At 36.8% G+C, this 27,714-nt stretch overlaps 1 protein-coding gene across 1 annotated transcript in view; it reads right to left on the bottom strand.

Moving 5' to 3' along the window:
- Positions 1–4,529: 4,529 nt before the first annotated feature.
- Positions 4,530–27,714, bottom strand: part of DMGDH (dimethylglycine dehydrogenase) — a 42,603-nt gene continuing 19,418 nt past the window's right edge. The window contains exons 7-15 of the mRNA XM_085322038.1: positions 24,200–24,369; positions 23,911–24,064; positions 22,876–23,041; positions 20,429–20,559; positions 18,757–18,974; positions 17,707–17,864; positions 16,591–16,650; positions 6,509–6,643; positions 4,530–5,848 (exon numbers count right to left, since the gene is read on the bottom strand). Coding sequence (XP_085178164.1) covers positions 5,633–5,848; positions 6,509–6,643; positions 16,591–16,650; positions 17,707–17,864; positions 18,757–18,974; positions 20,429–20,559; positions 22,876–23,041; positions 23,911–24,064; positions 24,200–24,369 — 1,408 coding nt within the window. The 3' untranslated portion in view covers positions 4,530–5,632. The remainder of the gene's footprint in view (positions 5,849–6,508; positions 6,644–16,590; positions 16,651–17,706; positions 17,865–18,756; positions 18,975–20,428; positions 20,560–22,875; positions 23,042–23,910; positions 24,065–24,199; positions 24,370–27,714) is intronic.

Genomic DNA, 27,714 nt, shown 5'->3' with positions numbered 1-27,714 from the left:
GGCCGCCCTCGAGCGCAGCGGGGCCCGCCCCGGGGCTGGGCCGCCGGGCGCCCCGGCTCCGCCCGCGCGATCTGGCTCTGGTGGTAAAACATTGCTCGAGACAGTTACGGGGTAGGAAGGAACTGAAGCAACCCAAAAGCTGAAATAACAGCTATGTTAGCTGTTTCTTCAGAACATGTAATCTTCTAAGACAATATCATAACTACTAACCTAATTATAATCTTGATGTAAAACCTAAGACTGAGTACTGTGAAAGGACAGAAATAACTGTCAATTCTACTCAGTTTCATTCATCCATGGAATACACATGAATCTCAGTGTCCATTAAAAGATCAAGTAATCATGTGTTTGACATTTAGTGGGAATGGTATGTTATCTACATTCCCAAATTTATACAGCCACTTGGTGACAGGCAAAAAAAATCCACATTAAAAATAACATATATTTATAATATTTATAAATACTATAAATAACATTTATCGCTAAATAAAGTCAATTCTTGGACTGAGCACAGATGTGCTGAAAGTTCTAGAAGAAGACTTTCACTGCATGCTTTTGTTCATCTCAGCTATGGCACTTGGATGAAAATTAAACAAGTTACACAAACAAGACACCCAGTCTTTCATTTTGGGGAAGCAGGCACACAAGGCCTTTTTTGCTTAAGAGCCCAGTGTCAAAATTGGACACTGGTATTGGAACAAGAAGCAATAATACTCTCCTGAAGTTAGTTTTCCCTGAAGTGAATTCCATGATTACTGCCAAGCTGATACATGACTATGAGTTAGATTTTCATTGTGGAGAAGTGATTCATACTGTTCAAAAGACTGGAAACTTCCATCTTATCGTATTTTTAGTTCAGATCCCATCACCAGTTACAGCTATCTCACTGAATTATGCATTTCACTAACTTCTTTCATGTCTTCATTATATGTAAAATACTATTCAAATGTTAGCACATTCCCATGGAAACAATTCTCATTCATTCAAAATAATTACCTTGAAATTCTATGCAGTGCTGATGAAAACAGAAATATTGGATATAAATTTTGTGATCAAATTCATAATACCTATTCACCTAGCACGGTTTAAAAATTATTATTGTGTTCAAGTACTGCTGAACTCATTTCCCCTTTTAGAGGAGTGTCAAGAGCTATTTGCTATTCATCCTACTCAACAGAGTAAGATAACCTGCTTGCCTGAGTTGTCAGAGTCATAACACTAAATCAAACCATCTAAAAAATACACAGCAAATACAACTTATTTGCACAGTTGCAGTCTGGATACTGGTGCTGTCATATTTTCTTCAAGGTTTTTATTAATTACTATTTCAGAAATTTGGAATCTCAATCAGAAAATACTATTTATATTAGAGAATATTCTCTTGCATCAAAAGAGTAAATCTGGGAAGTGTCCTGTGTTCAGATGTTCAGACACTTCTGTCTCAGTTTACATTTTCTGAATTTGAATTTGGATAATTTGGATGCTGTTTTGAGGTTAGCAATTAAGGAAATCATTCGAGTCTCTAAATTATGGTATCTGTGTTGATTTTATCGTTCCACACAAAGTATGGACATGGTACATCTTGCCATAGTATATGGGAACATGGAACATAAATTTAAGTGGTAGTAGTAACATCCACTCTGGAGTACTAAAGCTCTCTGAAGCAGGGAGAAGAATAAAGGAAGATCATATAAAACATGTCTGGAAAACGTGCCTATTGAGATGTCATAATCTGTTCACGTACAGAAAATCCAGTATTTCAGAAAATCTCCTAGATGACCAACTGTCATTTTTTCACATCATTACAAATTTCTCTGCCTTTTAGTTCATGTAGCTGCAGAAGACCCTAAAGATATCCTTGTCAGTCTTTCCACCCTTTCATTTCAGTTTGATTGGTTGGAAGCCCTCTTCAAACAAGCATGTACTGCTGAAACATTCTTGCTCTTACTCACTTCCTCTTGCTATATCTTGACACCATAAGTTTATGCAACATTGTATCACAACATACCATGAAAAGAAATAATGACAGGAAACCACAAAAAACTGCTGAGCTTCCCACCAATTTCTTCAGGTTTCTAATTTTAATTTTATAACTATGAAGGATTGACCTGTATGTGTGGCCCTCTTTGTGGGAATCATCTGTAGTGCTTCTTCCCCTCAGAAAAAGCATACTGTGCAATGTGTTGCAATGTTTAGCTATTCTAATAAATTAAGGATAAGTTGACTTGGGTATCACAGCAGTAAAAAAGAAGCTGTGTAAATTAGGAAGCCCAGAGACATGGCTATCGCAGCTAATGTGCTTCTAATACTCAGCCATGCTTGCTTTAAAACTGCTTCAGGTATCTCTACTCAGTGCTTGTTAGACATAAAGCACAGCTATTCCTAAGACATAACACACTGCAACAAGTTGTCAGATACTCCGTTTGTCGTATTTATGGTCAGTAAGGAATATGAAATTGTTCTGGTCTTACAAATGGGCTATAGTAAAGAAACCTTACATTGTATCACCTTTTCCCAGAAACTATGTCTTACATTTTTTGGTCTAATTCCCTAAATCTTGAAATGACATGAAAATTAACAGGTCAAGGCTCAATCTTGGCTGGCTTTGGATGACATCAGCTGTCAATGAGAAAYCCATAAGAAAGCAGTATTTAGGCCTCCTCTCTTTAGATCATATGTATTCACAGTTTACATAAAGCCTTGCTCCAGAGTTTTCATGGTCATGTTTTGAATCTGAGCCTGAGTACAAGAAAGCACTTACATGCTTGTTAACTTTGTGCACATACCTAAACTAAAACATACTCTTGAAAGCCTTACCAAATAAAGGTAGAATTTTTCAGCAGTCCCATGCTCCTGTTATCTACTACTATTAATATTTTTAAATGGGATAGGTCATCTACATTGGCATGTAGGAAGAAAATCAGTGGTTAGGAGGTTACAGTTGGAAATGTGGTACAAATAYATGGAAGAAACAATTTCTGAGCTCACCTGAATATCGGAATTTTATCTGTGATTCATTATCTTTTGCACAGGCTGCAGAAAACCTGCCCTTTCTGAACAATCTGTCTGCTCTGGTCAACATGTTAATGAATAGCACTTCTTTCTTCCAAGCTGCAAAGGAAAATCTGCTTCTAGAACCCTCAGAGGCATGTGGAAGTCATCAATGAAACAGAAGTGGCTTCCACAATTGCTGGACAAGTATTTTGATACAGCAAAGGCTATTGGGAAAGTGTATGCTAGAACCTGTCTCAGGGTAACCATTATCGTACTGTACACTCCAGGACATCATGGCTAGTGAATTTGCATGTTCTTGGGCAATACTGAAATTATAAACTATGTCCTTAAGAATTGCTCTCCTCCTCCATGTTCTAAATCAAACCATATTGCCTTGTGTTGTATTCTAGGTTTCTTAAATGATCAAGGAAAGATAGTGGCAAGTATCTCATGACAAATAATATCACCTTTATCAAATAACATTTCCCATTGGTTCAGCATAGTAGAACCAAATCACTTATGAAAGAGTAACAGAGAATAATTTCTGAATGGATTTTTCACTCAAGATAGCAATATGTGCAAACCAGCCACATTTTATATTCTCTTTTGACCTGTATTGTAAAGGATGAACAGAACAGCAGAACCTAATTCCAACTTTTCTTAAATCTTTAGCAAGAATAGGTGTTCATTATTCAAGCTGTGTTTCTACTGCATATTCTATTTATACATTTCTTCCTTGCTGAAGATTTAAAGCACCAACTCCTTTGGAAGAAAGTGCATTTTGGTCATTCTTTGTATTTATATGACCATAGAAAAGGATTATCTGTAACCTAATGTGGAGTTTTATTCATTTACCTGGAGARGGGACGGAGTGTCTACTCAGCAAGTTTGCCGATGATACCAAGCTGGGAGGAGTGGCTGATACACCTGAGGGCTGTGCTGTCATTCAGACAGACCTGGACAGGCTGGAGAGTTGAGCGGAGAGGAACCTCATGAGGTTCAACAAGGGCAAGTGCAGAGTCTTACATCTAGGGAAAAATAACCCCATGCACCAGTACAAGCTGGGGGCTGACCTGCTGGAGAGCAGCTCTGCAGAGAAGGACCTGGGAGTGCTGGTGGATGACAGATTGACCATGAGCCAGCAATGTGCCCTTGTGGCCAAGAAGGCCAAGGGTATCCTGGCTGCATTGGGAAGACTGTTGCCAGCAGGTCAAGGGAGGTGATCTTTCCCTTCTACTCAGCCCTGGGGAGGCCTCATCTCGAGTACTGAGAAGACTGAGGGGGGATCTTATCAATGTCCATAAGTACCTGAAGGGAGGGTGTCAGGGGGACAGGGACAAACTCTTTTCAGTTGTCCCGTGTGACAGGACAAGAGGCAACGGGCACAAACTGAACTACAGGAAGTTCTGCCTGAATGTGAGGGGGAATTTTTTCACTGTGAGAGTGACGGAGCACTGGMACAGGTTGCCCAGAGAGGTTGTGGAGTCTCCTTCTCTGGAGATCTTCAAGGCCTGCCTGGATGCAGCCCTGTTTACCATGCTCTAGGTGACCCTGCTGAGCAGGGGTGTTGGACTAGATGATCTCCAGAAGTCCCTTCCAACCTTACTGATTCTATGATTTAAGTGGGAATTGCGACACTGTTGTGATTCAAAAGAATTGCTGAGCATATTACGGAATTTAGAAGTGTGTTTTAATCATTTATTGTCTTCCTGTTGCTAATATTCTGCTTATTCAGGTTATCAAATATTTAACATTGAAAAACCCTTTGTTGTGGCTTTATTTATATATTTTAATTATCAGTATTTCTGTGTAATAACATGGTTCTTATTGCTGTTCACTTTATAATTAACAGGAAAAGGATGAATAGTTCTTCAGTGTCTGTATCTTCAGATATAGACCATTAAATCAGCGTTCCATCATGCAGTACTTTTTAGTTCTATCCAGAAATTGAGCACTAACATCATGTGTGTTGTAAAATATTATGTAATCTACTAGAAGATCCATATAAAATAATGACTATGAAGAATGGACTTCCTCTAAATGTTTAATTAGGAAGAACTAAGTTTTGATCTTCTGTCAGAATTTCTGCTGGGAAGGAACGTTAGCAGTTCAGTTTCCCTTTAATTATTATTTTTTTAACCATTGTTGAAATTTATTTCAGTACTTTAGAGAGCATTTCTGTGCAGAGCTAGTGATATTTTAATGATAAGTTTGTGACATCAAGGAGTAATGATGAAGTGCTTTACCCCAAAGACAGGCAAGGGAAGAACTACCTCTCAAGGAGAAAGAATTTGCTATTAGCCAATACCAAGAGCAATTGTCTCCTCTGCTATAGCTCAGATCTCCTGGACAGTATGTGGGCAAGCTGACTGAGGACCTCTTCATTCCCAGCCACTTTCTGCTCACAACTGCTACTGAGAAGGAGGAATGCACAGCAGTTCTAACTTTGCTCAGATCTCTGATGTGAATAGCCCATACAAGGAAGCAAGGGGATGACACCATAAAATTCCTCAGTAATGTAGAAATGAGGATCTTGTATTTAGTGATTAATGAATCTGAGTAGTTTGATTTTCTTAATTTTTTAGGTATAAATGGAACAATTTCTTACTGCACGATTTCCTGTACTCACTATCTGTGTTTACACTTGGGGACTTCTACTCTTTCTTTGAAGGCGGGTTCTTGTTGGTTCAGTCAGTACCAGTGGCTCTTGTATAATAGTTGCTGAATAATTTTTCCCTAAAAGTTCAACTTCCAAATTCTGACCAACTTTGCTGAGTTCTGTGGGAATATATGCAAAAGCCAGACTGCGCTGAGCACTATAGCTGAAACAGCCAGATGTGGTGTTGCCAATAACCTGAAAAAATAAACAAACACACATCTTTATTTTCAACACACAGTGAGGTTTCAAAAAAGAAAAAAGCTATACATAATAAACTTAAAATACTTAAATACTTAAGATATATAAACTTAATATATCAGGTAAGTTTTGAGTGTGTCACGCAGTTCATAATTTTCTTCACTGTGGGTGAAATCACCCTAAATTGGGATTTTTTTACTCCTTAAAACCCCAGTCCATTCCTATTCTAGTCAATTAATTTGCAACTGAAACAAACATTGTGCACATTTATATATACAATAATTTTTCTGCAACTGAGTGTTTCAATACCTAATCTGTGCTGAAATGCAGCAAATTAAACTTTGTTTTTTTTTCTTTTAAGTGAATAATAAAAGTGATGTTAGGAGGCTGGTGAACTTGCAGGAGAAATAATAGATGACCTAACACTGTAGTCTGTTCCTGCTCTAGTTTCTATAACTTGATAGTATTTCACAATTTTATCTGTAGATATACAGTTAGTCTTTGCTTCCTGCTTGAAGATCAGAAAATAGTATCATAGCCTCAAATTGTTCTGAGCCAGTGAAACAAAAATAATACATTCACACTTGAAACACAAAGTTAGATTCTGTTTATGGAGAATTAATTTTAGTGTCTTGTAACAYGATCTATAGCCCTTACCTTGCCATTATGCCACACACTTTCATTTCCCTCTGGATCAACGTTATCTGTTTCTAGGATGAGATACGCCAGTCGCYGCTTCAAACCCTTTTCTTTAATCTGCTTCAGCGCTTGCTTTCCTATGAAGTCTGCTGGCTGAGAAAACATAAGATAACGATGATAAATGGTTACTCAGGTTTAGCAAAAAGGTTAGAGATGCATTTGTTTTCCTATTGCTTAAATGTTCTATGTGAAATACAGATTAAATCAAATATTTGACAGACATTATATCTTGACTACAATAAGTGATATGATTGGTGATTTTTTTCAGTATATTAATTTGTCTAGAGCTCAGTCCTTTAATAGCCATAATTTCAAATGTTGCAGAAATACACATATAGTGAAATACATGTATAGTGAGACATATACGTTACAGCAGTATTTGCCCAGTTAAGGTTGTGAGCCAGAAGACAGTTTTTCATTCCAGTTTGTATTGAAAAAAATGAATTCCAATACACAGATCCTAAAGCCCTGGCCCTCCTCAGTGGACACTCATCTTGTTTGATGTTATCAGCAAGTGTGATAGTAACTTGATATCATTTCACTTTGGCATCTCTGTGTGAGGATGCAGAGCTGGCAATTTGCTCGATATTCTTGTTTTTATGTATGTAGTCTTTTTTTCCCTGCATCTGCTATTTTATGGGATAATGCAATATTAGGTACAGAATATTGTCATTTGAAGTTCTCCTTTTTCAGCTTCCCTAAAGAGCTATAAGCAGATCTTCACGTTTCTAGAAGCAGATTGCATAAATGTGCAACAGATACTGGGGCAGACATCTGTAAGCCTCAGTAATCCTAAAGGGTTAGATTAGAGCCAAGTGAACAAGAACAATGTAGAAACTTGCCAGATCTGTCAAATTTAGATGATGTTACTGGAAATATGGAATGACAAGTGGAAGGAGTGAATTGGAGTTTACTACCAGTTCTTGCTGAAGCCACCTTGAACAGGCAGTGTGGATCTGCAACTCCTGATCTTGGTCACCTTTAGAGCAAACATACAGCCAAGGCRTTATAGCCATATTTGTCAGTGTGATACCTTATAAGTGATACCCTATAATTAGTGGGTATTATACCAGTACTGTAACTACTAATATTGCTGCTTACAATTAATATTGATTTATGGAACTGATCTGAAATAACAGTATCAATACTAATGGGCCCCTGGCTTTTTTTAAAAAAGGAAATTTTAACTGGATAATTGGGGAGGGAAGGAGGTCCTCTCATCTTTTAGTGCTAGTGAACAATCTGAATTCAAATGGGCAGGCAGGCAGCAGAGCCTGGGAATGAATGTGTGAAGAAAAGAAGGAAMGGGTCAAGAGGTGGTAAAGATGCTGTTAAAAGAATGCACAAGTGGACAAACGAAGTTTTGAATTGCACATGGGAATGGATTAATTAGAAAGGCTGATGCGGTTATTGCCAGTACTGTTTGCCTCACTTCTCTCCCTGAAGTTGCAGCTCCCAGAACATTGTGATATATAGTCACTTCGGAAAAAAACTCTTTAAAACCTGTATTAACATAGACGCAAATTAGTTTTAATTTATAGACATACATCAGACTCTAAGCTACATTTGTATAGAAATAGATCTGAGATGTGTTCATTTTGCAATGGATGTAGCAAATTCCAAAAGAGATCTGAAACAGGATAACTTCCTCATCCATTTCAGTTTGTTTTGCCATTACATCCGAGTCAATAGCCTGAAATCTTGAGGATGACTGGGGTGCTACTTCAGGAGACCTCAGTAATATTCCTACCCAAGGGGAAAAGGGAACTACAGGACAAGCTACAGCAAGTGGGTATTTCAATACTACCACAATGATTTCTGCTTGCTTTGCCAAAAATGTTCCTATGGGTGTTGTGAGCAATCTTCCTTCCCATTACAAGTCTAATTTTTTTTTTTTTTTAAGTCTCCAATGTTTTAGTAATAGAAGACTAAGACTATATGATTTGGCTTATATTTTGCATATATTAATTACAACATTTGAATTAGAAGATGTCACTTTTCACAAAATTACATTTCTGTTATACAGGAACATACAAAAGGGAATACCTACAACTAAAAAGTAAGACTGTATATGACAGCATGTCACCTAGACTGAAATGCTTTCTGTGACATGGAAATATCCACAGAGCAAACTTAGCACTGAATCAGCTCCTTCCTATATATGCAAATATAGTATCTGATATTCAGTCTCAAGGGAGGTGATTGTTGTACCTAAAATCAATGACAGCTGACCTAGGGCATTCTGACTGGCCTTCAACTGCAGTTCTTCCATAGGTCTCGCGTTAAATTTTCCAACCCAATGTGGATGTTACTGATATAGTAAGACATCTAAAATGGCAGTATGAAYGCCTGCAAATTCACATCTTTAGTCTCTTAGTAATCAACAAGTGGTAACAGACAGGAATCTCTCAGAACTAGCTTCTGACAGCATTCTTGAGGGTGACTTAACATAGGAAAAAGGCACTGTAAAGTCTTCCAAAAAACAGCTGCAACCTTTCACTTTGGGAATGTAGTATCACATAGCACTGATATAGTTACTGCTGTACTGAGAGCATGACTTCTTTTTTTTCTGGAGTATTCAGATACCTGTAGGTGGACAGGCGTAGACAGAAGTGAAACTCATCCCTTTAAAAAATTTCTGATTTTCACTGTGATTTTTTTCAATAATATAACTTAATTTACACCTCTATAAATTCCCCACTTACAAATGAAAACACAGTTTCCATAAAGGTTAATGCAGCAATCATAATTGGAGCCTTGAGTATGACCCAGTAACAGATGTGTACTGCTTTACTGGGTTGCTTCAAGATTAACTGTATAGGTGACAGTTAACTCCTGTTAATATACTAATTACTGGAACCTTGAAGTTGACAGCAGAAACAATTTTCACTTCCACTTGTTAATTACCTGTTAGTGGTATATATATGGAAACTATTAGAGCAAGCAGGTTGCATGTTTAAAATCTATGTATTTCTGGATCATTCCTTGCCTATTCATTACAGATGCAAAATGAAATTCTTAATCAGTTCCAATTGGGGCAGCTTCGGGCCACCTGGAATAAATCACTTTATACTTTTTTTTTGGTTTATTTCCTTTGGAAATAGCAAACTGCTATTCTTTGAAGATTAAAAATATTCTTGTCTCTAGAATTCATTGGAAAAATAACCAAGAGGTAACCTGGCATTCTCAAACTCTACAAAAAATATATGAACACACATACACATTTTTTCAAACAAATAAAACAACCTATTAAGTAATTCTCATCATAAATCTGATTCATTTACTCTTCTTATTTCACAGTTCTTGGATCATGACAATTGTACTCTAAGCAGACTTCCACCATTATTCATTTTTATTTTATGAGTGTACATGTAGGCATGAGGGCTCCTGTCTTCCCCTCTCTGTCCCCTTCTCTTTCTTTCTCTCTCTCTTCCTCTCATTGTCACTTAGTCTGGCTATTCTTGGTAACAATGCCTTCCTGTTTCAAGAAGAAAATCAGCATGGGTATTGCCTCTATTTGCCTTAGCTTGTCACACTAAATATAATGCAAGATAATATCCCATTTAAAACAGCAGACTATAGTTCACTAAAAGAACACTTGGAATCAACAGAAGGAAAAAAGATGAAACCCCAAACCCAATGTCAGATTTAAACTTGTCTCATAGTTCTATTGTCTCATAGTTTTAAAAGACTAGTCAGGTGTGATGACATGCAGTAACAATCTGTAACTTTTACTACTTAGAGTAACATGAGTTCCAATAAGCTAAGCCTAGAATGCAGAAGAATTCCATTTTCTTGGCATGAGCTTCCAAAGCACTAATTTGAGGCAGATGTAATAGTCTTCATAAGAAGTAAAAACACTTCTTAAGAGCAAAATAAGGGCAACATCATATAATAATACAAGTGCAGTTCACTAGATAAAAATAAAAATGGTGGGTTGTGCTTTTTACTGGTGTTATCTATAGATTATAAGGCAAAAACGTATTTAAAGGAAATCAGTTAAAATTTTTCAAATAGCATATAGCAAAGGGGACCTATTTTATCCATCTATTAACATATTCTAACATAATAGACATTTTTATTTGCCTTTCCCTTTTCCTCAGCACAATTTTAACTTGTGTCAGTTACCATATGTTGGCCAGTGCAAGATAAGATTTGTTGTTTTTTTGTTTTTGTTTTTGTTTTAAGAGTTCAGGAGAGATTAGCCAATGTAGTCATTTCAGGCACAGTGATGTAACCTACAAAGTTTAACTCAGAGCAAGTATTTCAAATATGCTTGGCTTTCAACATCATACAGATCCTAATTCTAAACCCTCCAAAAATCTTTGTTGCTTCAAGGAAGCAAAGGGACAGAAATTTTCTATAGAACTTCCACCTTTTTTTTTTAGATTTGACAGTAGGAAGAAAGGTATTCAGCAGTTTAGCAGAATCAGTTTTGTGTTTCTAGGAAGAAAAATATTATACACATTCAATAAATAACTGGCAACAAAGATATGCAAATCTCTCTTAATAATGAAATGCTGTAATTTATTTGGTGTACTACTTATGACTGCTGGCATACAGCTAAATTATGTACACAAAGCCACCCAACTGAGTAAGGCAGCACCAACAGCTGCCACAATCTGCTACCACTGCATTACAGCATTCTGAAGACAGCATCTATATAATATTTGAAATAAATTATTCTTATTTGGATGGTTTTAAATAATTTCAGGGCAACACTCCAAATGATAACCCCCTCACTAGGGTGATAGCCAAAGATCATTTTCCTCTGCAGAAAGAAAACATTTGGCAGATTTCCTTTTCCTGCAGCAAATCAAAGCTAACAGTTCACACTACACAGAAGTTTTCTAAAGGAAACACAGCCAACCAGYATGAATGGCACTTGCAGCACTCTTCTTTCTTTCAATCTGACTAAGTAGTTCTTGTAAGCAAACAGCCACTTTAAAGAAACTGATTTCTGATGAAATATTCAATTATTTCAGCTCAAAATTCCTAGCTCAATGGATCTTATTACATTATGTGATCCACTAGCACTTCTGGGAGTGACCTACGTGTGCATCTTACACAGACGACAAAATCATTGCAGAATTTTTCCAATATATTTTATACTTTGTGTAACTTGATCAAATAAATCCTCTGTTACCAGGGTACTCTGGACTTTAAATGAAGTAACAATAAAGGTGAAAAAGTCCCTGAGTAAATAAGCTATAGGTGTAATAAATGAGTAGCAAAAGAGAGAAAAACAAAAACTTTCCCCTTTCTCCCAGCCACTAGACCCTGGGTCTAGTACCTCTTATCCATTACTCCATTCTTTTCCAGATCTCTCTATTTTCCCTGAGCTTCCTTATACCTTCTTCAAAATTCATGCTCTTACTTCTTTCCTCCCTTTTTCTCTTGGAAAAGGAATGGCACAAAGCACAGTCTTATTTCAGGTAGAGGAGTGAGGTCAGTGATGAACACTATGCTCATACTCTCTGAACAGGAAGGATGCAAGTTGGAGAAAGCTGGAAAGCTGGAAGCATAGACAATGGTAATAAGGAAGAGTTGCAAAAACTGTTTCTGGTCTGCTTGTCCAACATCAAAGAGTTGGACAACTATTCCCAGTAGGCCTAGTTAGCAACTGCCAGGTGTTACATCTGTTAAGCCTGCCCTATATTGGATTTTAGAAGTGAGAAGATAAAAATGAACCATTTGCCATAGTCAGGCAGAAAGCTCTCCTTTCGAAGTCAGCGATTGCTTTACTAAAATAAATTCACTTAAGAAAAGGAAAAACATAAGCAAATGGCCATAAGTGGTTGTTTTCCCGCTTACTCCTCACTTCTRGACTCCCTCTTTCCGAAACCCTAGACTCTCCTTCAGATGGAGAGGCTTTGATGTCACCACTGCTTAACGACACTTCAGCCCATGACATCTAAGCACAGAGTTACCAAGAGTTACTGGCTCAGAACAGTAGCATTTTACACACACATTGATACAAATGACTACATATGATATGATGCTGCAGAAAATCAGAGCCAGCAAATACAGCCTCCTTTCTGCCACTTTCTCCACCCTCCTCACCTAGCATTGCATGGTGTTTGTGGCCACAATCCCTTAGGCCCAATGGCAGAACTTACTAAACTCTATTCTGCTAAGGCTCTGTTATGGAAGGTAAGCTCTCTTCAGTTGTGCCAATTCAACCCTTTTTAGGTGTTCCTTCTCAAAACTGCATCCATGAAAAGATGAAAAAGAACCCTTTTCCTAAAAGGATGTACCATTTTGTGCTTTAATAAATCAGAACACATCACTTTAGATCACTTCAACACAAAGAGTTGGGTTGAGAGAACTGAGGGGCAGTTCTGGCAGAGGGGACAGGAGAGAAACAAACAGCTGGAAAGAGGAAGAACTTGCTATCAAAGAAATAAAAGGGGAAAAGTATAGTCTTACAACTGCTCATCTGAGCCTAGTATTAACAAGTTATGTATAATAATACTGGAGGTCAGGTCATGCTCAAGGACTCTATATTTGATTTATAGCTGACCACCCATCTGCATGAAGCTGTTAAGCATGACATCCAACTTCTATTCATAATGAATGAGCAATTAAATGCTCATCTATGTAATAGATTCAATACTAAAAGCCTCCACAGAAATCAGATGCCAAAGTCAGAAAGAGAGGTTTGGACTTGTATTCTAAAGGGCATTTCTTGACATCTAAATGCAAGCAGGTAATGAGTATTGCTGGTAGAGATGAGAAAGAAATACTGAGAAGCAGATGGGAAAAGGAGTAGTGGAAGAAACAATCAAGTAGTAAAAAAAAAATCTGTATTATGGGCTGTAAGAAAAAGCAAAGGGAGAGAGATTTTGGCATAGTGTATAACTAGGAAAGAGGTCTGGAATGGAGAACAAAAATTGCCCCAGTTCTGTACATAAACAGAACTGAAACAAATAAATATCTGACTCTGATAGCAGCATCTCCTCTTAATGATAACAAATGCAAAATATTAGCTAACTACTCAGCTCCAAGTCTGGAAGAGTGCATCAGAACAGAATCCTAAAGGGATTTTCAGTATCTACTTCATTCTCTTCTCAAAGAGAAGCTGTTGTAGCAGAGAGTGCCCAGGAGATGGCAGTCTTGTGTACAGCATAAAAGAAATTTTAAAAACAGTTTTGTAGTTGTATGCTCTTGATGATTATTGGCACTATTGGATTTACATGGAAAATCATTCTAAAAGAGTTCTTTTCTCTGAGGAATTCAGATTAATATGGAGATTTTTCACTGTAATATGAGATTTACTGGGCCTTCTGGACCATTATGCTCAGGAGAAAATAGGATGTTTTAAGAATATTGTATTAGTTACTAATAATCAAACAAGAAGAAAGGAAAAGCACATGCTAGCAGTTTATGATGACATAAAGAGCTTCTGAAAACAGGAAGGAAATAACTCTTTCTCTGTATCAGTAGTGAATGTAATAAGGAGTAATAAGTCTAAAGAACAGCAAAAAAGATCTAGAATACAAAACAAGAAATATTTTTCTAATATGAGGATAGTGAATCATTAGACTAGATTGCCCAGGAAAYGATGGTATGTCCAGGAACAGTCAGTCCTTATAACTTTAAACGTGATGTTTTATACACAGAACAAGGTAAACATAGATATAGTTGATAGAATAAAGAAATGAGCATTTTCACCAGTTGGGGGCACCCGCCTAAAGGAAAAATCCCTGCCAGAAACTACAGACTAAGATGTCAAACAGATTTAACTGTCGTTGAAGTTATCTGCTGCTTACAGTTCGTGTCCTGTTTGCCTTAAAAAAAATTCCTTAATAATAGGAGCACAGATAATAACAGAATATTTTGCTTGTCTTCAGTCATGATATCCGCTAAGAAATGCTGAGATCTGTGCCTTGCCAAAGGGACACCAAAACTAAAAGTAGGGAACTGTAACTAAAAAGGGACTCAATAACCCCAAGCTGCCAAGAAGCAGAGTAAATAATCTCACATGGTGCTTAATGCTACAGTGTTTAGACTGCTTAGACTGCTTCCAGTACCTGAGTTAGCTCAGGTAGCTCTGCAGTGTCAACATACAGTTGCAACCATCCTTTTCTCTGAGTCCATAAATAAATACAGATTATTTCCTTTTTCACATTAGTTCAGCAATACTGGCAAATGTTTTAGGCCAACATTATCTACAGTGGAGTTTTATTCTTTGCCCATAGGTGCGCAACAAGAATATCTGTTTCAGAAAGCTGTTCCACTTCTGCATCTTAACCTTGCAGAAAAGTGTGCAGAACGACAAAGAATCAAGTGCTTCATGCACATTAGTGCCTTTGCATGGTCTGCATGGGCATCTTGGCAAGTAACAGATTTTTGCTTCTTATACTAACAAAAAAGAAAAAATAAACAGGCATATCAAGTGGAGCTAGAATGAAAAACTAGTAGTAGTAACATTACTTTTCATTGTATTCCCCTGCAGTCCTGGTAATGCTCTCTTTAATATACAAAAGTGCCTAAAGAATAAACAGAACATTATCCTGTTATGTACGATTCTCTATTTCCTGACTAGGGCAAAATTATACTACCTAGTCAAAACAGTTAGGAATCCATACCTGTGGGAGCTCCACTGACTCTCTGCGAGCACCATACCCTCCACTGGATTAACTCCATAGCTGGGAATGAGGAAACTTAGAACTTAGATTTTATGTCAGAGAACAGACTGATGTCAGATTGGGACAAAAGTGGATGCTTTATCAATTCTGCAAAGGTCAAAGAACTTTAATGTGTATGGATAAGTGAAGTAGATAGAGAGAAAAGGCATCTTCCTGAGCTCATTCCTGTTTCTGCCAGAGAACTTGTTCATATTGACAAAAACACCATTTTAGGTTTTGTATCTCTCCATAATTCTTGCCTATCCAAAAATTAAGATTTGTTGCTTATTTGGAGCTGTGACTTAAAATTTGGAATTCCTTTTATCAGTACCATGGTGCTTCAGCATGATATGACAAAAAATATTAAATGTCATTTATTATCTGACTTATTATCCTTTCAAATATAAAGGGAATATAAATAAGAAGAGAATTTGTCCCTGTATCGTATTACATTGTTGTAAAGATTGCGTGCTTCACAAACACTGATTTTTCTTCTCACTCTCCCTTTATGTGAAAAATTGGTACTTTTCCTATTTTACAGATGAAAAATCGAGGCATAAAGATTAAGTTAGAAGTATCCCTTAATTTAGGACACCTAACTTGAAATGCCTAGGACACGTTATTTTAGGTTACAAAATTCACATCCACTGCGCAGGCAACTGCTGTTTGAGTTAGCTGGCTAAATGGTAGCAACAGAGGGCATTACAGCTGCACAGTAAAAGATTTCACAGAGTTTCACAGGAAGGTCCTCTTTTTGACCGAGAGCGGACGCTTGGTCTGGTTTTGTTTGGACTGGAAAAGCGTATACAGAGCTACTTACTACTTACTTACTAAATAGTAGTAGTAATTGTCTTACTACTACCACTGTCTTACATTGGATTCATATTTAAGTTGTCAGTCGGCAGTTCTTCTGAAGTATCTATTATTTTTTCAGTAATTTCTGTACCAGAGTGGGAGTAAGGGAAAATGATGTTACAGACAACTCCCTTAATAAGAATAAGCAGATAAAATGATTTCGCTTTTTTTCATACCATAAACAGGCTAGTTCAGCTTGTACATCCATACTGTAAGCTGTAAAACATACATGACCTAAATTTGTCTAGAAAGCTATTTCATTAAGAGTTATTTTTAATATGTTAAATTCCCCATAGTCAACATTAAATTGAATATTTGCAACTTCTTGATCTAATGTACAATTTTGTCAGCAAGAATTATGGAAAAGTATGAAACTTTTTAAAATAAATTTGTATAAAGTAATGACTCTTGTATGCAATGAAAAAAGATGGTTTTCTCATTTTCAAATACCTATTTTATTTTACACGATATTTATCTTTACACTCACAGAAATAATCTCCCAGTTAACAGAATGTTTTGAAAATAATGTATACATACTTATAAACATAAACATACCTTGTTTAGCTTTATAAAATATTCCAGTCCAGCTTCCAAAGGATTAGTGTCACAGTTCATCTATTAAAATAAATAAATAAATAAATTCATACATGAGGGATTGTCACAGCATTTGTTTCTTTTCATTCTGTGCACCCTTCTACTTTTTCCCAGGTCAGTCTTCTACATTGCATTTGTGCAACTTCCATTTGAACACACCATGAACAGCCTATATGCGATTTTCAGCAAAGTACCTGCTATTATCATTAATACAAGGCATAGATATACAGATAATGCATCTAAGCTTCCACATGCAAAGTAAAAACACATTTCTATCGGAAACAAGACTTTTTGTTAAAACAGAATCAAGTCTGCAGAAGCCCAAATAACTGAGGTACACACATTAATTGCAATGCAACACAATGTCTTGGCTGATGAGGAAAATAAATATACAATGCCAATTATACTTACCACCTGCCCTTACCACCATCTTAGTGGTAGGGGGAGTGGTCTGTCAGGCAGCATTTGGAGCTAAAATGAAAATATTTATCAGTGGGCAAAGGGAAAGGATCCCTAAAAGCCCAATATTTCAACTTCCTGAGTTCTTTCCTTTCCAAAGGAGTCAGGAAAAAATCAGATAAGCAGAAATTATCCTCATTTTCCGTAAGTTCTTTAGGGCACTTCAGAAGTTTCTTATTGCAAGTGAGCAAATTCAGCAGACATAATTTAATGGGAAATGAAAAATTTCCAAATACATTATGAAGCACAAATAATTGGCCTCCCATGATACAGTTACCGCAGAAATAAAACATTTTCAGAAGCTATCAGCCAAACCTTTGATTTCAAAATGCTGAAACTCAGCAAAACCCTCATAATTTTTGTTATACTCAAGAGGAAAAAAATATCAGTGAATCAAAATAAATGTCTCTGCCAGAAATGCAATCACATAATAGCTATTTTTATCGAGAAAAGATAGTGTTCTTGGTTATAGTGGTTTTCCATGCTCAAAGTAAATTTTCTTTACATGTTGGAACTGGAACTAGTATTATCTGTGTCAGCTCTGACTAAAAGCTGTATAGTCATAATGAAATAAAGAAAACAAACAGAAGGAATTACAAAAATATTATATTTCCTGACCTCTGCCCCCCAGGCTCGGAAACCCTTTTCCAACCTTAAAGCATTCAGAGCATATGTTCCGAAGTTGTCAATTTGCTCTTTTTGCCCAGCTTCCATGATAGCACTATAAAGAGCTACAGAATCTTCTTTTCTGTGATAGAGCTCCCAGCCCAGTTCACCTGTTATACAAACAAGATTAATCAACTCAAGACTGAAACTATTCTAAAAAATATAGTTCTGTCATTGGTACAAAGTAAGGATCAATGCTACAAATACTAATATACATTCTTGGCTTAGTTGAAAGCCAGATTACCTGCAAGAACCATTAGAGAACTTATGTGATATATCTTAAGGAGTGGTACTATTATTCTGATTTAAACTATTAACAGCAATCAGGGGAAAATCAAGAATAATTGATAAGAAAAGGACAGGCAACAAAATCACAGTGAGAGATGAAGCTTAAGGGCATTATAAACAGATGACAAACTGGCAACAGAACAATAAATGTAGTTCATTATGTAAATAAGGGTAAAGGCACTATATTATCATATTCAGTACGATGGAAATGAAATACAAATTATAACAACTTCCGCTGCTTCAGACTGCTCTGAATTTAGTCCACTTCAGTAGAGATGAACACAGAAAGAAATAAAAATAAAAATAAAAAGTAACTGAGAAAAACAAATGCTCAGCATTTCAGTGTTACATTTACAAAGCGCTTAACAAACACTAATATACCGTAATCCAAAAACAATTCTTGACGTTGGTTTCGCAGTAAATACCATAGAGGTTATCAGAACTGGCCTTTTGTTCTGTAAAATAAATATTTACATAGCGGGGTATTCTAGAGAAAAAGGTCTTTGAAAGTCTGCACTTTCAGAGTGCAGACTCTGACCAGATCACATTTGAAAATCAGTGTACTGAGTTTGCTCACACATTTATATATAAAATGAGGTGAACCTATTCTTTATGAAGACATAATAAGATTTATTTCTGAACATAGTTTTAGTTAAATTTATGATTTCATGTATTAACTATTAATCTTAAGAGTCTGTTTTCTCTATTGCCTACCTGTGTAGGATATCCTAATAGCAGTAACAGCTATATCAGAAAGTTTCAAATGTCTGGACTGGAGAAACTTAAATGAACTGTCACTCAGATCCTCAGTTGTCAACTTCTGGAGGACATGTCGTGCATATGGACCTGCTACACCAAGTACTCCCATCTCATCTGTCACGTTTTCTATATCAACTTTGTATCCACCTCTGACCACCTCTTCTTCCATCCATCTGCATGTAAAAGACAACAGTGATGTTAACATTTCCATGAAAAGTAACTGATTTACATAAGCATTAGAAAAGAAGAATTGTTAGTATTAATCTACCCAACAGCTCCCAATCTCAGCACCTTTTCAAAACCTATGGAAGTATACACTACACTAGATAGTCACATCCATCACTGATGTAAAACAGTGTTTTCTGGTGAGATAATTGATACAGGAACACAGACATCTGGGATACAGCAAGAAAAAGGAAAGAATTTAAATGGGTAGAACAGTATTTTCAAGATAAGGGGAAGAAATTATATCAGAAGACTTGACACAGATTTGCCTTTGATCCACTAATAAGAAGTCAGTGTACAAAGAGAGTAAGAAATAAACATAATGAGCATCTGAAATCTCAACAAAAATTCCTGTGTTAACATATATGTACAACTGGGCTTATTGCTTTCTGATACAGGATTTAAAGCGTTGGCAGGAAGTTCAGTTTTGAGCCTTATTTTGATCAAAAACATCAGGTAGGTGCTGTCTTTCTGGAAGCTCTCAAAATAAACGAAAGAGGTATATTTACAATCTTGTAAAGTACTGTTTTGTTACCCAATATTAAAAGATCTCAGGCACAGGAGAGAACCAAATGGAGCTGCTGAAATTCTTTGGAAGTAAATGCATTCAGCCTGGTTCTGCCTTTTTTACTTGCATTTGGTGCTTTAACATGCCAATGTTCCTACTGATTCCCACAGGACTGCTTATAGAACAGTACATTATTCACCACGTATTGGGGTAGCAAATCTCAGTTTTTTATGTTTTGATTCATTTTAAGGACTGATTTGTCAGCAAATTCCAGATTTTCTTCTCCAGTAAGAAAACTCCTTTTTTAGTATGTGTGTACAGACACTAGTAGCACCAGAAATTTCACTTAAAATGCATATCTTATGAAAAACACTTTAATGCAATCATCCTGCAAGTGTTTCTATCTCCTCTCCCTTCTTTCTTCCATTTCACCTTGTAATCTCAGAGCCCCAAAATCTCAGAAAGCATTATTGCAGTATTAGGAAGACTGTACTACCCATCTGTATTGGCTAAGTCAGTGCCTCTGCAGTTATCGATGTTTAACCCCCATCTTCTTTTTGTATAAGAGAAAACACTGGAAAGGAATAATTCTGCTGTGTCCCACCATACAACGTCAAACATAAACAGGTCCAACAACAAACCAAGAACTACTTATATTAAAGTAGATTACATAACTTATCAGTAAATTGTCCATCTTTTTACACCAAGGACATTCCAGAATGCAACTGCTTATACTTCAGGATTCATTTCAACTGAATTTATATACATAGAATTCTCTTAAACCCAGTGAAATTTCTCTGAGAAATAATCAAGAATTTGGCCCCTAGTCAAAAGGTTTCTATATTATCATACCTGTACATCATTGTGTACTTATTGTATCAAAATTAAACTTACCTCAGATCATGGAGTTCTGATGCAGAGCCAGTCACAAGCATAAATTCTCCAGGATACAGCTGAGAGACTGTTAGTTCAGCATAAACTTTTCCTTTTGGTGTTAACATATGACTTATATTTGTAGAACCCACCTATAAAGTAGAACTCATAATTATCATAGCTGCAAAATAAGATCTTTTGATTCTTAAATAATTGAAAATATATGGAAATATGCCTTTGTACTTAAGTCTTCAATTATTTCTCTTTATTTGAAAGAATAACTTTTTCTGTATTCATTCTGCTAAACCAGAATAGAAGACAGATAAACAATTGACCAGGCTTAAACTTTACAGTGGAAATTTCACTCTTTCTTCACAGGAAAAACTGTATTTTTGAAACTAGATTAATCGAGGCCTCTACAAGTATTTGTTAACTGTATATTATACAGGGCTTTCTTATGCCACAGTTGATTGAAGAATGCATTTTCAAAGCGAATTAATCCAATCCCTTTTAGTTTGACAACCAGTAGAATAAAAAATTCTGCTTCTGTTATTGACAAAAATATTCTTTTTGAATCATGTGAATAAAGCTTTCAGATCCCAAAAGGATAACATACTCTGCCCCATATAAATCTCATTACTTTAAAGAAAGAAATACTGAGCTGCCTGATGATTTTGTGGCCCTGTGTACTAGCTAACTATGAATCTCCACCTCTGTTTATCTGAGTCAGGTTTCTGTGTAGAAATGTGAGCTCTTGAGGTAAAATTTCCAGCAAGAGTTACTAAGCTGTGCCCATAAAATGTATTCATGCTCATCAACCATACAAGTAGAAGTTTGAATGTGCCATAGTTGTTGCGCTTCTGTTTCCAGAAACAGAATTTAACCTCTTATGTTTCATCCTGCTTTCACGAGAATCTTACCAATCACTCAGCCTGTGCCCAGATTTCAGAGAATGAATGGAAGAAGTAAAAATACTGCAGATACGAATATTATTTTGCAAGGTCATATTACATTAATGTAATTACTGATATAGTACAGATACATAGTTAAATAATCAGGCTCTGATGCTAGCTACACCCAACCTGGCTGTGACACAAGTGTACCTTCATTGAATTATTTTACAATGTAGACAAGCACGAAAGACAACAAAATCAGACTTTTTGTGCTTAAATAATCAGTTGTTGTGAATGCTGGGTTTTCTTAAGTGGATATTCATTTTATGTCATTTCATAACGCTGTTCATTTTATTTTGCTTTTCGTCTCCCCGCCCCAGGCAACACCAATTAAAATTCATAGTGAACTCTACCTCCATTCTCATAATTTCCTGTTTAATGTTGTTTTCCTCACCACTACATACAAATATATAGCAAATGTTATCCATGCCAGCTGCTGACATAGTTACCCCACCTTTACCCAAAGTAAGACAAGCAAGAAACTTTTAATCTACCTTACTATCACAAAATCAATACAAGTGGAAAAAATGTAACACAACAAGTCAGATTGATCTTTCTCCTAAGCCTATTGGACACCACTCTTGTGTACAGCATTCCCACTCATTTGGGTCTGACCCCTGGCAGATGTACCCACCTTCTGAGACTATTAATCTACTTGCTGGGCTTCCTCCCTCTAGTGTTTGAAGTAGCTAAAACCATCAATTACAACTCAGTGAAATTCTGTGCTGAAACAAGCAAACCTCATGGCTATAGCACTAAAGAAATGAATAATCTGCTGACTGGAGGTGCATCTCCGAATCTACAGATACTAGATGAGAGTGGAAAGCAAGAAGATAAAAGGGATGTATGGAGCACTACCATGAACTAAGGGCCAAGAATAAGAAACCTGGCATGGTTAGTCACAGTGAGCCTTTTTTGAGAATGGGATCGTATTCTGAGGAGCTGTGAGCAGAGTCACATTTGCAGAGAGAGGAAAGGTGAGAGTTGGAAAGCTGAGCAGCCTGAATATTTGCAATGCTGCCTGCTCCAGGCAACAAGTTCTGAAACAGGGCTGCTATGAGAGGGCTGAAAAATAAGCATGGGTCACATTTAGAAAAACTATTCCCTTGTGCATCTAGGAGGAATACATCATCCTGCTATAGTCAAGCAAGAGCACATTTCACTGTTCTCCTCTGCTGCCTGAAGTTGCCACAACATGGCACATTTTTAGACAGGCAGCTCCCAAGCTCTTCTAATGCTATTATAAAAATATCCAGGTGAGAGTCCCTTGGCCTTCTTTAGATAAAGATTTATGCCAAGGGGTATTTCTGGTTGGAGACACTCTAATATATAAACTCCATGGTCATGCACTTAATTAAGTAAAATATATGTCCTGACACAGGAATTTCTGCAAGGGACCTGGAATATTTGGCATCTGAAAGATATTACAACAATATTACACCTCATTTTCCATTTCTGAAATTGATTTAATTTCTCTAAATCCTGTATTAAAACAGTTACCACTGTCCCATTTACCTTTGGAACAACATTTGCAAATAGATGATCCAGTAGTTTAACAGAATCAGTGCCTTTTACTTTAAACTTGCCAAATGGTGATAGGTCAATCACACCAACTTTCTCCATAACCTGTTTATACTCACGACCCACAGGGTCAAACCAGTTTGCACGCCGAAAACTGGGTCTGAAACAGAGCATTTATACATATAAAACACAATTTGGCCATTTTGTGCTCTTTTCAGCAAAATGAGGTTCTCATTCTTCAGTTTGAAAATCACTCAAAACAGATGGACTTTCCTAATTGTAGGTAGCTTACCCAATATTTTCCTTGGTCTAACATAAACTAATTATTAAATCCTTTAACAACAGAGTAGTATATGGGTTGATGTTTTATCATCCATTCTGGAGAATAAACTGTTAAATATTCAAACATTAGAAGATCTGGCAGCCTTTCATTTCTTTTCATAATCATAAATTCACAGCATGCTTCATTGCTGAATCATTTATTTGAGCTAAGGTGTCAGAGCTTTATTTTCTGAACACTAGAGTGTGTCTCCTCTTTCCTTTGTGAGCCTCATTTAGCTTGGGACTCCAGTAGTCCTGCGGAAAACATAGGTATCTGCTAGACACTCCCTGATGCAAGCACGTGACTAAGTAGCAGGCATAGAGAAGAAGTAGAGRAGGACTGGGCTCCTTCTTTCCTAGAACTATTGAGACAGGAATAAGCTTTTCCATGAAAACATGTGCTGCTGATCAAATAGGGAGCAAAGAAAATATATATTTATAATAAGTAAATTATTCTCTAATCTCTTCCATGAGCTAGCAAGAACAGTTACAGGATACCTTGACATGTGTCTTAGAACGTCTACACTATTAGAATGAAACGGATTCTAAAATACAAAAAACAAATTTGCTTAAAAACAATAATAGAAGTGCTACCTAATAGATATGCTTTAGCTGAAATGAATAATAAACATGCTTCCCACTAAGTTTAACTGGCCCTTGCTGTCATGATAATTTACCAAGCAATAAAAGATGTAATCTTTCATTTACTTGTATCCGGTTTCATCTCCAGGTTTGTAGAACCAATGAGGTTGTTCCCATCCTGCGTGAAAGCCCATTGAACATTTCGACTTCAGTAAATCATAAAGCCCACTGACTCTTTCTGTTGGTCTTCCAGCAAATCTTTCTTCTTTAGGATAACCAACTAGAAAAATAAAAACATGGTATAATGTACATCACCACGTTATAATACATAACACATAAACGCAAATGTCTAGAGTCAGCCCTTGCTGAAACCCATTCTCAAGATACAAATTTACTTAAAAAATTATCTTCTTACCGATGTTATTAAATCCATAAGATTCTCTTGCTTTGGCTGCTGTGTATTCTGTGGTAGTCCACTTTCCATAACGATTTGGATCTAATTCTATCAAGTCAAATGGAGGCTCGCCCTCAAGAATCCAGTCACTGAGGTACTTTCCTATGCCACCAGCATGTATAATGCCATATCTTAAAAACAGAAAAAGACCTGCAGTGCTGAATCATTTTTATCAATACCAGCATTTATTACTAACATAGTTTCAAAAATATTTTGAATATTTCTTTCCTTTTTTGTTTTGTCTTTTTTTTCAAAGATTAATTGCTTCAATGATAGGTAGTTCTACTACCACACTCCCAGTAGCAAAACTCCATTGCTGACGGGTTGGTAATTCTGGTGCTTATGGTGACAGGAAGCTCTTTCTTTCTCTGAAGTTCAGAATTTAATAGTCCTTTCTTAAGGTAGATGGTAGAAGAGACAGTAGAAGTCCTCAACAATTAATACTAAAGAAAGTTATCAAAGTTCTGATCTCCAGAAAATACATTTTCTAGCAATAGAACACCTTTTCTTTTTTAATCCTGAGATAGAGATATTCCAGCAGCATCAGTGAAAATTTACGTTACAGTGACAAGAGCAACAACAACAAAAATCAGGAGACAACCCTAGTAATACAATTTTAAAGAATGCAAGCCCTTAAACTTGAAATACCAGGAGTACCTTTTATACTGCTACACAGAAAATAAAGGAAGATAGAGGAACTGGGGAGCAGAACTAGGAAACTTTTTTTGCAGTGTTGTTAGATTTAAGGGAGAGTTGCCTTTTCTCACCTGGAATACCTTCTCTGTCTTCCACTATAATCATGGAGAGGGCTGGTTCCATGACATTCATGCTAACAAAATACGCACATAGGAATTCTCTGCTGGCAACTGTAGCGACAACCTGTCCTATTTCTACCTAATGAGTGTGTAAAGGATCAGACTGTAGAAGAGATCTTCTGTAAGAAACCTATATTAAATGAACAATATCAGACAACAAAGATAGGCATTCAAAAGTTAGGAAATGACAAATTTAAAGTTCTTTTACTTAAACCTTTTTGTGTGTAAGCATCCTAATTAGAACTTTCAAAATGCTTGCCATCTTGATTTTCATAGGCAAAAGGCTATTTTTTAGATGTGCTCCAGCCAGGTCGCYGAACTGAACACCAGGGAGACAAGGATCTTTGGTGTGTTGCAATATGCGTATGTCACCACCCAGTCCAGATATGGCCAAATAGTATTATGTAATGCTAAACTATAGGCATGTCAGATTGGACACTGAAACTGAATGGTTTGATGACAATTAATTGTTAATAATGAGTGATGTAAAACATTTTACTTTAATGTCTCTGTGAATCAGTTTACCATGCTTGAAAAGGTGACAAAATATTGTTCTATCTAGGGGGTACATGAAAACAAATTCTTTGTTATTCGTGAAATGTTCCAATGAGACCACAGAAAAATCCTTGATGAAATACTAACTCGTCCTGAAAACAAGTTTAGATTAGAATGTAGTAATTAAATCACAGAGACTCATACTGAATAGTGAAGCTAAAACAAATTTGAATTGCTGCCATCAGCTTTGCATTCTGAATTCTATGTTCTGAATTAAATATGCAAAGATCTTATGGAACAAATAGGATGTAGTCATTTAATACTAATGCATATGCATAAGGAATTCAGATTAAACAGGCAACTTAGTTCTGGCACTTCCTAACTTTAAAATGCTTCACTTCATAATGTTCCTGAGAGTACTTTGATATAGTAGTTTTTTATCTGTAGTTTTTCATTTTTTAAAAGTAAAACAGAAGAAAAGACAGTTGAGCACATGACATTATTCTGCCAAACACACTTCTGTTCAGCAGAAACCTTCAGATTCTCAGTACAAGCTTGTATCACCACAACTGATGCGCTAAAGACTAGTGCTTGTAATGTGCCACCCTGTAAGGACTCCAGAAGAACTAGCAGTTAAAGATGTTAATTAGGCAGTTCATGGGCCTAAGTTCTGTGAGCATGGCCACAATGCTTCCAGGAACATCTCCTCCTCCAAAAGAAACTTTAGCCAGCTCAAGTCTTCCTGCACCATTTCTGAAGCTGAAAGCACCAGGGAGCACAGCACAGAGACCACTGCATGACTGTGGCTGCTGATAGATCAGAAAACAATGAAGCTTTTTAGCTCGGGCTGAAGACCGCTGAACCGATGACAGGGTAACCCCTGGGCAAAACAGCCTGGGAGGCAGCTCTGTGGTGCAGAGTCACCAGAGTGGGTACAGCCCCACACCCACGCTGACTGGTGTCTGCAGAAGGCAGAGCTTTCCAGCTCTGACTCTGTGCAAGAAGTTGATGCCATATGTTGCTCCCAGCTGCACCTAGATTATCAGAGATTTTCAGTCACCTGAGGTGCCCATATACCCCATCACGTAGGCTAGCAGAGAACGGACTGTATTAATACCTCCACTGCAGTTCTGCTACACAGGAATGAAACATGCTTTGCAGGGCTGGAGTGTTATACGTAGCTGTAAAGGATGGTACAACTCAGGAATCTCAGTCTTCACATGAAGATTAAGAGAAACCTATGCTTTAGTGAATACAGGCTGCCCTTCTCTTTCTCCCTCCAATCCCTGCCAGACTCAATATTTTCTGTCCTGTCTTCCATACTGTCCCTTCCCTATTCCTGTCTCTTACTTGCTTATGATCCCTTATTTTACTTTTGCTTTCCACTCCTAGAATTTCTCATTCCATCCCTCTTTCCTAGGCAAAGTCCCCACACTCATTGGTCTCTCTTCTAGTGTCCCGCTCCCAAGTTCAGCTATATTCTATCACATTTCTGCAAAAAGAAAAACCCTATTCAGTCTCTGGCTGTAGAATACCACTGTAGATAGAATCCAGGAATTTTAGTGTATGATTGGTGAGTCTCTATCAAATATCTATGAACTGAAAGCTTTTTAAAGGCTTGTAAATTAGCCTCATGGATAGACTTTGTGAAGAATGGCAAAAAGGCCTATCTGTTGGAGAAAGGATATTTCCGCCAAATGTCAGGTTCTTTCTCAGAAAATCTCAGAGCTTTTTAAATGAAAGATTAAACCCCAAAAAACTTAACACTGGCAAAACAACATACCTTCCAATAATCTCATTCTATGGAACGGTTACATTGCTTTGACTTAAAATTACCTGAAGAAAATTCTAGCCTACTCTGTTAATGTTTTCAAAGTTACAGGCAACAGAAAGCAGTCTTAAATGGGAAGCACTGAGCAACCTTACTAAGTGCTGCAAACTCTACTAACGACACTTATTAACTTTTTTGCACATTACACTGCCTAACTGCTGCTAATTTTAGATGATAAAAATCCTCTGAAGTAACAGCACTAAGTCCTCTGTCACAATGTCCCTGGTAGYTGACAGTGAGATAAGGATTGCTAATGCACACAAAAAATTACAACACTGGTAGAAATACTGCAGTGACCCAGAACAGAGTCAAAAGTCCCTGAAAAGTAGACAGAA

This window comes from Rhea americana, unplaced genomic scaffold, assembly GCF_003343005.1.
Source record: "Rhea americana isolate MKP2758 unplaced genomic scaffold, rheAme1 scaffold_74, whole genome shotgun sequence".
In the NCBI taxonomy this organism is placed as follows: Eukaryota; Metazoa; Chordata; class Aves; order Rheiformes; family Rheidae; genus Rhea; species Rhea americana.
Note: the sequence above shows the minus strand (reverse complement) of the source record. Positions and strands in the feature narration are given on the sequence as shown.